At 42.2% G+C, this 16047-nt stretch overlaps 1 protein-coding gene across 3 annotated transcripts in view; it reads right to left on the reverse strand.

Annotated features, from left to right (window-relative positions):
• The window catches only part of dennd1b (DENN/MADD domain containing 1B), a 102320-nt gene that overhangs the window by 59043 nt on the left and 27230 nt on the right, over positions 1-16047 (reverse strand). For all 3 annotated transcript variants that reach the window (XR_005894187.1, XM_041039914.1, XM_041039913.1), the window contains exons 4-5: positions 5259-5308; positions 4081-4200 (exon numbers count right to left, since the gene is read on the reverse strand). Coding sequence is in view for 2 of the 3 variants with exons in the window: in XM_041039914.1 (XP_040895848.1) it covers positions 4081-4200; positions 5259-5308 (170 nt within the window). In the remaining variant the exon portion in view is untranslated. The remainder of the gene's footprint in view (positions 1-4080; positions 4201-5258; positions 5309-16047) is intronic.

Raw genomic sequence — 16047 nt, forward strand, 5'->3', positions numbered from 1 at the left:
GTCTTAACTACAAAAATAATTTCATTAAAATGAAAAAAGAAAAAAGAACAGAGATTTGAGTGTGTGAGTTTATAAGCCAAAGAAGTCCTGCTCAGGCAGTAGGCTGGAGACTAAGGAGTTTCCAGGGCATGGGTCACTGGCTGCTCTGCAGACTGGAATTAACAGACAACAAGAAAACAATAAAGTGAACCTAATGCAAATTTTCATATCGCTAAATCCGAAAGGGGCCAATGACAGGCCGGGTTCCCGGAGAAGTGCAGCCAAGCGCACCAATCAGAGAGGCTGAGTGACCATTAGTCTGAAACAATCAGCCTCTTAACATGCCAATATTTTGACGTCTGCATGAAGATTTACTGCAATCAGGTCACACTCGCAGGAGAAACTAAATCAAACACGCGTATGTTAATGCACATGCTGACCGGATATCAACCTGAAGACCTATTTCTGCCACGTCAAACAACATACAACACAAATATCTGCTTATGGGGTCATTTTACATTTAACCATTACACAAAAAGTTCAGCCTGATATAATGACTAAGGGGGAGAACAAAGCCTTTGTATTATCTGGCTGCTGAATGTCTGGTATTTAAAAAGCCAGGCTTCTGGACATTAATCCTTCATTTTTCACAGTTGAAGGGGATGTAAATAGGACTCTCGCTGTCAGAGCAGCCGTCAGGCATCACAGATCTCACAGTCATTACACTCTTACACCAAGGTGCTGTAAATCCTTTGTTTTAGAGGAAAATGAATGATCACTGGTGAAAGCAGCCAACCCCAAATTGTCAATATTCTTCTAACATCTTCCTACAATAGGTTATGGATTTTTATGCTTTATTCAAATGCAACAGAATGAATATAACTTTTGTTCCACTTATCCCCCGCCCCCCCTTGCTCTGCTCTCTCTGTTGATGCAAAGTTAAAGTTTGGAAAGCTTAGAGAGATACTCCTACTCGTCACAGTTCATTGCTCAGATCTGTTTGTGCTTCGCAAATCCTCCGATAGAGAGAAGCATCCATCACTGGAGTGCTCAGTGCGTGGGGGCCCCACAATCTCTCCTGCCATTTTAAACACATGTCTTCTCAAAGTGCCATGTACTCAAAGAATGAACCAGTTAATCTGCGGCCCACTCACAGCCCGTCATGCTCTCCATCCTAGACTCAGACCACCTAACAGCACGGAAATATCTAACAGAAGACAGGGCTATGGAAGTGCCTTTGGAACTTATAATTACGCTATTATGGATAGAAGCGCACACAAACACCAATGTAGCTGAAATGAGTTTTCACAAGCACTGAATATAACCACAATGAAAATCTAGAGTTAAATAAAACAAACCATCCACAAAATCTCCAAGTATTGTGGACACTCACACTCCCCCATTATATCTATAAACCTCAGTGCTTAGTTGTTTGATGAAACCTTAATACTGCAGCACTAATTTCAGCCCTTTTTGCCACCATAAAGTATCGGTTAGGTGTTAAGCATGACATTTATTTCTGCTCCTTAGATGAGTCTTAAATTTCCTTTAATGCACAGGCACCTGTAATCGTAAGTCATCTTACACTTTGTAGACGGCTCAGTGGAAGATTTCATTACACCTTTACTTTCTCGGGTCAAGGGTTAAGTACAGGGAAGGAAGTGTCCTCCGGCAACCAAATAAGTGACCACTAACCAGAGCAATGCAGTCCCTAAAATGTGTCCTAAAGCCTCAGCCATTAAATAAAACTGAGGAAATCTATATTTTTCATCTCTGAACTAATCACATGTTCAACAGAAAATCCTTCAAAACGTGAGAAACAAAGAATGAGAGAAGACAGGGGGACAACAGTATAAAATAGAACGAGTTATAATTCTACATTTTGTGTGTGTGTGTGTGTGTGTATATGTGTGTGCGTGTTTTGTTTTTTTTTCTTGGACGTTTTGCCTGGCCCTTTTGGCCATGGCTTTAGCAATGAGACTATAAAGGGCTGTACACATAAAACTGTCCTACTCATTAAGGCACTTCCTCCCGTAAGCAGAGGTGACAATTTTATGGTCCCAGCACTTCAACAATCACAGAGACGCAAACTGTTTTAATTACTTCTATTTTATATCCGGCGGAAATTATAGATTAAATTAATACTAACTAGAGGGCCTGGGCCTTTGTGCTTTAGATTTTAACCAGACAAATTTTGACTGATAATTATATTAAATAAACAACTAATATAATCTGTATTTTTGCCATTTCTCTATGGTTAAAATATTTTTAATAGACGCAATGTGTTGTAATTACTTTAATACTGCCTTGCATAACTAATATGTTGGAATGGAAGCAGCTAAGAGAATTATAAACAAAAGAAAATAAACTTTTGACCAAGAATCTTGAACACAGGAACTTAATTTACACAATTCTCAGATTTCTTCAATGAGATTCATGACATATTCTTTATGCTTTAGACTATTTTCACTTATCCTTTCCCAACACAGAGGGGCTATTTAAGATAGGAAAAGGAAAAAGATCAGGGTAAAAAAAAAAGAAAAAAGAAAAAGGCAAATGGGGAGCACACAAACAATTTTAAATAAAAAAAAAACTTTCTATACGTTATTTTATTATAAATGAAGTAAGCCATGCAAACTACTCAGAATGCATAATGAATTTTATACATCATATGTCAAATGAATTAGCATGTCTAACTCAGCGAGAGGGACAGGGGAGCCTCTGCTAATTGGCAGCGAAGCTTCATGCATAATTATGGGCCAAGCGTCTTTGCTGTCGCACTGTGGCAGTAGCCGAATAACGAGGAGAAAAGAGAGAGAGGGAGAAAGAGAGAGAGAAAGAGAGACAGAGAGAGAGAGAAAAGAAACACAAAGGCCATGGAAGCTGGCCGGGAAGGGTGGGTGGTGTGGGGAGGAGGGACACTGTTCTTCACAGCAGCTCATCAGGGCAGCGACAAACCCACGACTGTCCATCAACAGCCACACACACCCACCTCACGTGCGTGCGCACACACACACGTGCACACACACACACGTGCACACACACACACACACACACACACACATACAGAGGCGAGAGCAGCACTTACAGGAGTGCTGCTTTACACTGAGCTAAAGAAAAGGCTTTGTGCTCCTCTTCCAGTTTGTTGTTTGTTAAACTGCCTAATACAGTCATTAAAAATGGATTTATTTTGTACATTTTCCTCAGTTTATTCTAAAGTGCATAAGCCTGTCCACTGAGATTAGCACTGGAGTGCTCCTTCTTTGTAATGGTAAGGTAATTACATCTGTAAAAACATTATGTCAACATGCAATTACATGAGAATTTAATTATAATAGCCTTTGTTGGAGAGTAATTATGTGAAGAAAATGCAATTTTCCTGGGTTTGGTGTCCTCATTTATGTACCCTGTGATATGATAAAACCACCTATGAAATATCAAAAACTGCTAAACTTTTGGATAATTATAGGCACATCACTAACATATTTGTGTGGGCAGATGAGAATATAAATTTGTTATTCTGGCATAGTGTAGCTCAGTGTGAAGTGTGAGAATGAATGGAAATGTCTCAAAATCTGTGTTCACTTCTAAGATCTCGGTAAATTAATTTTTTTTCATCACACTCAAGAAATAAATGCAGATATTTTAAAAACCTGGTTCTGACAGTGATCCATAGATAATTTGCAAAAAGGCAGAAAAGATCAAGTCTTGGAAATTTAAACGGGTAAATAAAGACACTGGTGTTTGAACAAGTCTTGTTTCACATATTTCCTTGACTCTGATTCAGGAAGTAAAATGTGAAAGGCTGACTTTAAATGTTTTCATTTGTAAAGTGCAGGATAGATTTTAGGACAAAAGTTGTCTCTATTTTGACATTTGTTTAATTTTGGAAGTTGAATGTTTTATTCTTTTAGAAATTATGTGTATGATATGATAAACAGTGCAATGAGACTGAGTACATTAGGACAACATAGTTTTGAATGAGGAATATATAAGAAATACATGCACCATGGAGTTTTAATTTCACAAAAATGCAAAACAAGATTAAGAGAGCGTCTGTGTGAGTGTATGTGCGTGCGTGTGCGTGTGTGTGTGTGATACCTGAGCAGACATATGCAGACCCGGCAGCCTTGAGTGAGTCGACAGAAACCAAACCTCTGTTTGCTGTTGATGTCTGTCAGCACAAAGGTGAAATTCTGCCCCACCTGACTCTGGGAAACCCTAGGACCAGACACAAGGGACACACATACATTCTCACAAACGACTAAATCTTATGAGGGCTTAACAATCAACTGAGCATAACGGGTTTGAATAAATCTATGAAATGTTGTAAATTTAAAATACAAATATATCAAAACACAATTTGGTCTCACTAGATCAGAAACAAACTATTTTTTATAGTCCAGTCTCGCCATGAGTGAAATCTCCAGTCAAGGTCCAAATTTAGTGTCACATATTTCCAGTATGGCTGCTTGAAGAAGTGTAGAAAGCATTTCTAACCCCAAGGTAAATTCCAGAGAAATTCAGTCAATCCCTACACCACTAGATGGCAGCAGCTCAGCTTCAGAAAAAGACTGTACAGTCCTTTCCTTCCACCCCCCCCTCTCTCTCTCTCTCTCTCTCTCTCTCTCTCTCTCTCTCTCTCTCTCTCTCTCTCTCTCTCTCTCTCTGTCTTTACAATGGGAATTTTAACATGTCATTTTCCATGCTGAAAATAAGAGTCTGGTACTTTTCAGAGAGCTGCTGGCTTAGCCAGACCTATATTATGTAGAAAGAAACCCACTTCCTTATATTGTGGATTCTTTCACACACATGCATAAACAGGCTGCTGCGAATGGCATATCAGTGGGCTGATTGCTGATGGCCTCATCATTATCATTAACATGTGTCCTCACCAGCACAGCATTCACTTGTTTGGGCATATTTTGTTAACAGCTGTGTTGTTTTTCTAAAAATGGACGCAAGAACATTTTGTTAGGGTTTAAGACCGGAAAGGCCAGTTGCCATGGCAAACACACTCATCATTTAACTTTGACAGTCAGTAAATAATCATGTGATAGTATCAATGAGTGATGATAATTGTATAGTTCATAACAAAAGTATGTGACACATAAGGCACACATCATCTCGTTTCCTTTTTTCTTTAAAATGCATATGTGTCTGTAAGTGGGAGGAGAGCTAGGTGTACAAAATTGTGTGTGTCTGTGTGCTATGTGAAGGAGGTGAAAGTGAGGCGCAGTGCTAAAAAACACGGAAGCAGAGAGGGAGAGGAATCGTACCTTTCCACGTCAAAGGGAAAGCAGAACTTTGGTATCGTCTGAAGGACCTCCTGAGAAACCAGAACAGAGAGAGACACACACCCTTTTAGAGAAACACAAACCACATGGAAAACAAATAATAACTGTGTATTTCAATATAAGATCTCTTGGGCTTACACTAAGTGGGTGCTATCAACTGGCTGAACAAAATGAGGATTAATGTTAAACGCTACTGATAGCAATCTGACAAAGTCTTCACATCCCAAACACTGCAGCCTAAATTCACTTAATCCAAATGAATGGGCAATAAAAACCACTTCATTTGGCAGAACAGAGTGGAATGGCTCCCTTTTTTTTTGTCAAGGATGGGGAGGGATCCTCGATCCACAGCTTGAATAATTAGCAGTTAATAAGTTCATTGATTATCAGGTGCCAAAAGGAGATGAAAAGATGAAGGAAGAGAGAAAGAGGGAGAGAGAGAGGGGACACACAACACCAAGGCTATGGTGGCAGATTGTAGTGACAATGGGCTAAGCAGCTCTGAGGGGTTAAGAGGTAGGAGCGGGAGGGGAGGCAGGGGGGAGCCTTCAGGGCTTTACCTCCCAAACACCTCCCTTGTGGATTGGGGGGGGGGGGGGGGGGGGGGGGTGTAAGGAGGGTGAAGGTCTGCATGCTCTTCAAGTGAGGTGGGAGGGAAGGGGAGAGGGGGGCACCTTTCCACCAGCGGCATATGGATTTAGACAGGGAGCAGGAACAGAGCGGAGCACCATATGGGTGAGCCACTCCAGACCAGCCACACAGCCACCGAGCACCAGGTCCCCGCTCTGTCTGTCGCTCTGTCTCTTCGTCTCTCTGGCTCCTAACCTGGCCCAGAATAGACGCCAGGCACCAGGTCCTTTTTGCCGTCTGTCTTTCTGCTACCTCTCTCTCAGTCCTGGCCAGGCTCTGCCAAACTCACTGACTAATCCTGGGGACTTGGTGGCTCTCTGCAATGCTCTGGCCTCTTTTGCTGTCTCTCTCTTTCTCTTTCGTTTGCCTGCCAAGCTCGGCCACTGAGCCCAAGGTCTGTATCTTCTTTCTGACTGGAGACGTCCGAGCTGAGAGTGATGCTGCTGCTCCACTATATCTCTGTCTATCTCTCGCTCTCTCTCTCTCTGCCTCCCCCAGAGACAGATCTGGACGACAGGTTGGGTGTCTGCTGCTGCTGCTGCCTACTGTTGCTAAGACCTCGCCGTGGGGAGCAGTCACTGACTCCCCCTGCCCCTCCTTATCAAAACTTAAAGCTGCCACCCCAGCACAACACAACCATCGCAACAGACGAGCAAGCAACAGCAACAATGAGTTCCGACAGAAGGGGGGGATGAGTGTGTGTGTGTGTGTCATGTGGATTTGTGCATTTGAGTGTATGATGTATGTGAGTGCCTGCCTGCTTCAAGGACTTTGAGCATTCAATGTGAGAGGGTGGTTAAGCATGTACATTTGTATGTGTTTGTGTGTGTGTGTGGGTGGGTGGCTGAGTTTGACTCGGCTATATGTTTGTGTGTGCATGTTCCCACATAGAGAGTGTATGGGAGGGGTGGGGAGGCGACGGAGGGTGGGTGGGAAGTGGTTGTTTTTACTTATGAGGATCTGTGATAAAATTGAGAACTCAACAAAGATGGAGAGCTCGGTGGCAGAGGAGGTCTCTGTCTATGCTGTGGGAGTGTGTGTGTGTGTATGTGTGTACATGTGTGTGGCTGCGTCTTGGCGTGTGCGGCTGTAAAACTGTCACACACATCAGAGCTGCCATCGCTGTATGCGTTTGCTACTATTATTAACCACTATGTACGCACACCAATATGTTCCAGAGAGCCCTCCCTGGCGCACTGCATATGGCACACAAACCCAAACAGACACACACATGCGCACATACACAGGCACTCGCTTTCCCTACAAATAAAAACATTTGACTTGCCAGATTTGAGACTTGTCACAGCCCCGCCCACATCAGGTATCTGCATTTGAGTGACAGTCGAGGGGCTGCAGAGACTCTGATCTCATACAGGACCAATGGGAAGTGATGTGTTTGGATGTGTGTATAATGTGTCACAGAAACCGCAGACATGTAGACACACATACACACACACACACACACATACACATGCACACACGCACACACAAATATATGTATAAACACACATATATATTTACATTCTATACACATATCATTACTCAGGTATACTGATGCCATACTGTTTTAATCTACTGTCTTTAGCCTCGTGAAACAGATCCTGAGGCTGCAACTTAAAATTATTTTCTTTAGTGATGAATCTGTTGACTATTTTCTCCACTAATCATTTTATTTTTACATTCCAAAAGCTAAAGAGATTCAGTTTACAATTATATAAAGATTTTCACATTTGAGAAAGCAGAAGCAATCAACACATGGCATATGTGCTTAAAAATCAAATCAAATGTCAAGGGCAGCTGCTGATTTCAATAGATTCAACAACTAATAGGAGCTCATATATTTACTTCAATGTAACGACCGCTTTTCTGATGATGGGATGGAGTCTTGTTATTTACTTACTAAATGTAATGTTGTCTGAATGTATACAATTTGAAGGAAAACTGCTGGTGAGCAAACACACCCCAAAACCTGGCTATTGTCATGTTAGATAAATCAACATTACCAGCAAATGCTTTGGCTAAAAATCTCTCTCAGTCTGCAGAACACTGTCAAATGCACCAAATGTGTTAATAGGTCAGTTCACCCAAGTTGCAAAAACATTTTCTCACTTAGTGTTATCTAGGCATGCAGAACGCTCTGTGTTATGTTTTGGTCATAGTTTCGCGATATCCCTCTCTGCAAGTTCTGCCTCCACCCAAACACAAAGCAGTCAAACAGAATAAAATTTAGTGCAGAGCTGAAGAGTGACATTTTTACTAGCAGCATGTCTTTCTGGAATCTCCATTACTCTGGATGATCCACAGAATTCACTGTTGAAAGTTTTCATTGGGTTTATTTCTCTGGCAGAATGCGGTTCCATATACAAAGAGACCACAGAGACTAATATCTCAAAACATTAAAAAGATACCTCAAAATCTGGGCAAATAAAACCAGCTATCTAAATGAATATATACAGTGCCACTAGAAGTAAGTGAGCAAATATGTTTTTTGGTAATTTGGATGAATCAACCCTTTATACTGAGCAGTGTTTCTGTTCCAACACCTCCTTCGGTTCAAACCAAAGAAATAGGACACTTGTATGTGATATGCAACTCGCAATCTTTCTTTCCCTCATTTGTTAGTCTATTTTCTGTTTCCTACATAATACCTGTATTACTAGTAACTCTTATGCATCTGAAACTCTGTCTCTGCTTCCCTCCCTCCATGACAGGGCCTTATACCATGGGGATATCTAAACAGGAAAGGCACAAAAGGGGGTGTTCTTCCTCAGTTTCTTAGTACAGTAAGGACCCCACCACCTCCAATGCGTGTGTGCGTGTTCACACGCACACACACACAAAAACACACACGCTACACACACTCCCCCTGCTTGCCATTTTCCCAAGACAAAAGAAAAAGAGGCAGCTAATATATTTGCAGCTTTGCGAGAGGGGTGGGGGGTGAGGGAGGAATCTGCTGCTAGGCTGGGCTTGGCAGACACTGGTGTATGTGTGAGCGTGTGTGTGTGTGTGTGTGCTGTTTATCGTGAGTGGAGACAGGGGTATCACTCAGTGAGACAGAATGCTCTGGGTTCCCCCAGCGGACGATCCTGCTATCACTGCACCACAACACTACAACAGCGCACAGCAGCAGCACCGTGCAGCTTTGCACCATACCCCAGCAGAATAGTACGATACAGCAGGGAAGAGTGACAAACTTTGCAGCACAGGGCGACGCTCTTGCTTTTCTACTCTTAAAAACATAGGCCTAAACTTCACTTTTATTCTCGCTATACCCCGATTCTTTTAGAAGTAATTGTAGCATGTTAAGCTATATATGGTTGAGGTACACAGCAGGCACTGTGGGGATTTGACACGTGACAGATCATACTGTGTGGGCTCAACTTGACTGTTTCTAACACACACATACACATACATGTGCACCTCCTCTCTTGGCCACTCACCATCACTGAAAAGGGGAAAACCAGCTTTCAAGTTCATAGCAAGTGGACGGAATGATGTTAACCAGTTAAAAAGAAAGTGTCTGTTATAAACAGATTAAATACAAAACTCAGCATCGGCCATGGTGTTTCATTTTGGGTGTGAACTTCATAAGCAATATTCACTTTCCCATATGCTGGGAAATAAGTGAGACCAAGGAGTGTTTTAGAGAAATTGTGGATGAAAGGAGGGAAGGGAATGAGGATGGAGTAAAAGGGCAAAACGCTGAAAATAATAAAATATGAGTGGAAAAAAAGGAAAAACAGGAAGACTGAAAGATGGAGGCAGACAGAGAGACTGACAAGAGTGAATGTCACAAGGAAGGAGAGATACAGAAGATATTCGATGGATGGACAGAACAGCAGAAGGAGGGAGGGAGGAAGGGAGAGAGAAGCAGCTCAGTTCATGCCCCTCTCCCCATGCAGTGAGGACTCCTCCCTGGGGGGACTCAGACTTTAAGCCCCTGCCCTGCTTTATATTCCCCTGGCTACTGCAGCCAGATCAATCTAGCTAGCTACCCAGTGTAACTCAACCTAGTTCAGTGCAGCCTGGCCCCCAGAGCCCTCTATACAGGATGTAGTTTTAGGAGGAATGGAGGCTGGTGTCAGGCAAATTTGTAAATGTACCACTAGTATACCAATATTAGAAGCAGACTGTATCAGTGTTTCTGCATGTGTTAGCCCATTACTACAATTCCCATGTACTTTACATTACTGGCAGCTGTTGAAGCATGTTGTACTGTTTCATATTTCTGAATGTCTTTTTTCCACTGTATAATCCATCAAATTGTACATCATGTCTGCTTTTTTTTTTTTTTTTGTCAAAGTTAATTTATTATTTCCTGGTAATGCAATTGTAAGTGCAGACTGATTTGAAAAGCCTGTGCTGCATTACCACACAAAAACAACATAATTCAGAATAATGCAGACAAGATGTTCACTGCGATGAATCACCAAACTCAAGTTAAGTCTTTGCATGTTGATTTCTTTTATACCATATGGAAATGAATGGTAATCAATTAAAGGTGGGAAGATAGTAAAGCACATTCAAACATCTAAAACAGCAGAGTACACTTCACATCGGTGCATCTCCTTAACAATTCAACTGTGAACTACACTCAGCTCTGGAGCAGTGTATCACACGAGGTCCATTAATGTGTGCTAGTCATTAAGGGAGTCGGACATCGCACCAGCAGTTCGGTTCTTTCTAGAGGTTAACAGCCTCTCTCCAGAAATGTAAACAGTTTCAGCATGTTTTCTGCATACTGGCAGAATTAAAAAACATGGGACAAAATTTTTAAAGAACGGAGCCGGAACATTACATGACCTTCATGGAATTCTTGGGAGGAAAGAGTCATGGCTAATTTAATACTATCAACTAAAATACTAACTACTGTCAGTTTCGCCATATTTATACTACTACAAACGTCATAACTTAGGTCAAATAAACATTCAATCCGGGTATGTGCTGTCAGATAAGCTGCAAAAAGTTAACAAGGATGACACCATATGGTCTAATTAACAACTCATTAGGCACAATTTTGAGCCCTATGAAAGCCACAATGCTTTCCACCCTTCTGACACGACACCTGACCAACACAGTTTAGTCTTAGATATGTGGAAATTCATACACCTCGTTACACAAACGTATCATCTTTGAAATAGCCCAGCTACTCAAGACTCAAAATCCATTACCTCTTAGTTATATTAAATCATTATCATGAACCAACATAATAGCAACACCATGATGCAATTTTATAGCTGTGCACTGGGTGGCTGATTTCATAAATACTTCGCATCAATAATGTCACACAGTTCTCCGCATGTTTTTCTCAAACTAGACATCTATATGAAAATACTTCTCAAAGGATGCCTGCTCTGTTTGATTCAAAGGTAGGCTTTAAGGCTTTGAGGTTCCATTTCTTGTGTGAAATGTTTAAAAAGTGCATAGAAAACTGGTTTGTGCAGAGCTATCTCATCCATATGTGTCAACCACAGTATAAGGCTACAGTGGTTTGCAGCAGGCAGGGACCCCAGTTATCCAGGCAGCGCTTCAGCAGTATAATGACATAGTCAGCAGGGCTACTAACACATCAGTGCTGGAAACCACAGTGTCTCCACTCACCCTTTCTTCACCTCTTCCTCCCGCACGCTCTTGTGCCCTCTTCATCACCTCCCCTCTTCCTTCCCTTCTCTCTCGTTCGCTCCATCCCCCATTCTCTGTCCTCTTTCACCTCCCTCCTAAACCCCCTGTCGTCATCTTAGATTCCCCCCTTCCTGCATACCCCACCTTTTCCTCACCCTTACCAACACCCCTCGTCCCCCCTTTAGCCCCCCTTTTCCCAATTAGTCTGTCTGTGTGCAGCTACCCAGCCGATCTCTGCCCATCCTGCCGGTGCTGGTTCGCTCACCCAGCCCCTCTGGCGAACATGACAAAGAGAGATCCTCAGTATTCAAACAGACACACTGCTTTCAAATGCCGAATGGCAGGGTCGACCTGGGTGCAGCTTTAAGCAAAATATTCAAATTCTCAGCCTTTCTTTTTTAAGAATTTGCATGGATATGCATTCATTTGCAATGTGTAAAGGCACAAGGACAGCTGAGCCTTGGTTATGAGAGGGGAATAAAATAAATAATGCAGAATAAAAATGTATGATGGTATGAAACCTTGATTGGATAGACTGGTGGATTAAAACTAAGCTCTAAACTGATAAAAACACAAAGTCACAAACAAATGACTCATATACATTTTTGGCACCAAGCAACTGATGAACTAATATACTATTATCAGTACTTTTACTGGAAAAGGGAGTAAGTTTGTGCTCTACTATGCTGTAAACAACAAACTTCCTGTACAACTTCCTGTTTCTTCAGTGATCTCTAAACTACACCAGATACCGAAAGGTTACTGACTGTGATACTGCAGCGACAAAGGAAGAGAGAAAGGAACAGAGTGAAACAAATACAAATACATTAGAGAGAAAGACTGAGGGAGAGAAAAAAGAGAGACAGAGAGAGGGAGGAGAGATAGAAGCTGCATTCTGTGCTCCGCTTGTGGAGTTTACAATCGTCAAACACCGGCCTTACTATCTGCTGAGGAAGATCATTGCTGTTGTTCTTGCAGCAGTCTACCCGTGAAAACTGTACAGCAGCAATCAACAAACAGCACACCACATCCGATTTTTCACCATTGCTGGTGACTCCCAGTCCCACCTCACAAATTTTGCCACACTTGTTGTCGATGCTAATGAAGAAGGGCTCACTCTTGCCCTTGAGACCAGAAATGACAACAAACCTGAACCTGAAGTTGAAGATAAACTGACATGATCTAAATGTTTATTTCCGTAACAGAATGTCTGCAATAAAAACATTAACATTGTGAATCCTAAATTAAATGTAGCTTTGGTTTTGACATGATGAGTAGTTTTTGTTCTGCTAAGGCAAAATGAAGCAAGAGGCTAAATCAGTCTCCTTTTTTTGTTGATTTTCATAAAGCCCATACGAGTCCCCTTTCATACATTCAATTAACCAATAAATATGAAAAAAAAAAATAGCACAAGAGATTAATCTCCTGTCATTTTATAGACTACAGCATATTAATCCAATGCTCTACAAGTATCAAACAATCCATATCTGCAATTTCTGCCTCCAATAATGTTTCATCTTCTTGAACAATACCATTATTTTTTCTAAACTTGTTCAATAAATGCAGACATAGTGGCCGCTGGAAAGTATTGCATGAGGCACATTATAATTACAAACTGCCCGACCACAGAAGGGCATGCATATCATCACACTTTGACAGTGCAGAAATGACAAAGCTACATATTACATTTTCTGCGATACTGTAGCTAGAAATTTACAACACTAGTGGCACACACAGCAACTGCAGGTCAGGAAGACAGGAAATTTAGAGTGGGAACCAAGATTTGCTCCCAGATGTCAGGCTATATCTGTGTCCGGCTGGAGCAAGATACTCTCCAGGACCCTGCTTCTGTAAGCGATCCTGACCTCTGACCTTCCAGTTCATGGAGCAAAAATAAAGACAATTCTATGGTGGGGATCAGTGCAATTCATTTTCTTCAATTAATATCAGTGTGATTCCTGCATAGATGATCATAAGATAGTGAACTGGGACCATATGCTGAAAAAGAAACTGAACATTTATTTATTTCAAAGGTATTTCAAAGGAATTTTATGGGCAGCTCAACAAATATAAATGTCAACATAATCTGAAATACCTCATTTGATGCAAATGCAGGTAGAGTGAAATGTAAAGATACAGAGTAGGAGAGAGAACAAGACAAAGGCAACGACAGAAAATATGTGAGAGAGACAAAGACAGTGACAGACACGGACAGAAACAAGGGAGACAGAAGAGAAGCCAGATTTAGAGATGGGATAAAAAAAAAAAACCTACAGAATAGTGAGGAGAGAAACAGAGGAACAATGGGCAGAGGAACAGCCTCCTCTGGCCGCTGCAGACCTCAGACCCTGCAGAGATTCCTTTCATTAGGCTTTAATAGTATGCTGCCGGCTTGCCATTCTGACCTGCGCTCTGTGCCGGTAATAAGAACGGCCTTCAGAGTCGGACCAAAGCAACAGAGCTGCTTCAGAAGGGGAAGGTGGAGAGGGGGGTGATGGAGAGAGGTGGAGGTGGAGAGAGGAGGGGTATATGAGCCGATGAGGTTCACTTTCAAATTGACACAGGGGCGTTACATTTTCACATTCTTGCTCACTCTGCCCAGGTTGATAGGAGAGGGAGATGAGGGAAGAAGGAGTTTTGTCTTTCTGGGCTGTTTTTTTTTTTTTTTTTTTTTTAATCCCCTCAACAAGTTTCTTTTCCCAGTGACCCCTCTGATGCAGAGTGTCTCTAGTGAGGGAGGTTATTTTAGTTAACAACAGCCGAGTGTTACCAGAGCCCTTCTTCAAGAGGTGTTGAAGGTGGCAGATTGATCTTCGGGCCTTTTCAACCACATGGCAACACCTGACAGGTATATGTGTTCTTATATTCATATGTGGATGTGCCACCTCTATAGCAAGAAGAAATCCTGTTTGCTGAAAATAGTTATCATTTTCAAATCTGTACTTCTGAACCCTTAAGGACATCACAGATGCCTAAACCAAGGACAAAATGAAGGCCATAGCTTGGGCCTCCTGTGAACCACTCAACGGCACAAGTTTTCACAGGCTTCAACACCTTATATCCACCTCTTGAATGGACTCCTGAATCCTAATGCACATGTAGGATGAATTCAATAATTTGTGTTAACCCCCAATGTCCAGCCCCAAACTCATTCCCCGTCTATCAGTTGTTAATGAGTCACCTCCAACACAACATTCCACTGGGGCAGTATACATGTCATCCATTGTGCTGCTCTCATTTAGTTTCTGCTTTTTCCACAATGGATGTATTTATGTTACGGGGTGAGGGGGCATATCGCGTGGAGAATAAGTATGTGGCATCAACAATAACAGTGTGCATTATTCCAGTGCTAATACCCTGTCCTGCTGATGTCCTTTCTACATATCACAGATGGGCTCAGACAGGGGAGAGCGGCAGTATTATGCCTCTGCCGAGATCTTCCACTGAATATATTACCATGTGATAGGGGGAGATGTCTCACTCCCTAACACACACACACACACACACACACACACACACACACTTGTAGTATTGGGCCAAGAGAGCTGCATATGCCCCAAACATACAAGCATGGGCTTCATTAATGAAGTGCCAGGAGGAGAGGGAGAGGGATAGAGAGGGAGAGCGCGCATGTGCGTGTATGTGTGTGTGTGTGTGTCTGTGTGTGTGTACGAAGCAGCCGGGGGGGATTTCCTTCTTTAAGCTTTCAGCTCCCACTGGGCTTAGCTCGACTGTATGAACCCTGATGTGGGCCTGCCTCTAACACATGGCGTCACACATGTACGCACACACACATGCACTCTCTCACACATACACCTATACACAAAAAGAATGTATACATTGAAGCTCAGCAGGGGAGCAACAGTGCAACACTGGCTTCTAAACATTTGGCTGTGGACGTCTCATTGACAGATGTACATGGAATCTAGCAGAGAGGGTCAGGTCATCACTGCACCCTCCTCCTCCTCCTCCTCCTCCTGCTGCCCCTCCTTTCCCTCCCTCTCTCCATCATTCTCCCCTTTTACACAGCACCCTATTTGTTCTGCTATTGCCTCTATCGCTGTCTCTGGCTGGTGACTGCTGGCTGTGCCATGCATGGGGTAGTTAAGGAAAAATGCATGCCAATTAAGCCACATCGTTATATGTGTGATAGCTCTGTTGGCAACAGCAGTATGTCGTTTGGGTAAGTCTGGCATCTGATACCGTAAATATGATCCTCCTGGTTGACAGGGACAACCTGTTTCCAAGTATAGATACACTCTTTCTTCTGCTGTGATTGCGGCCATAATACTGAGCGAGTTTGGCAGCATTCTCAAATATAATATACATACATTTTGAAGCATATGTCCTGGAGCACTACGTTAGTCCAGTTTGCATATGTTAAATCCAACAAGAAGCTCTGACAAATGGATGTTGAAATCAAGATTTCATTATGAAACAAAACAACGTGGAACAATGTTCTACCACATGACTAACAATCTCCCTGTTCCCTATTCTAAAATTTCTGTTCCCTAAT

Source organism: Toxotes jaculatrix, chromosome 6 (assembly GCF_017976425.1).
Source record: "Toxotes jaculatrix isolate fToxJac2 chromosome 6, fToxJac2.pri, whole genome shotgun sequence".
In the NCBI taxonomy this organism is placed as follows: Eukaryota; Metazoa; Chordata; class Actinopteri; family Toxotidae; genus Toxotes; species Toxotes jaculatrix.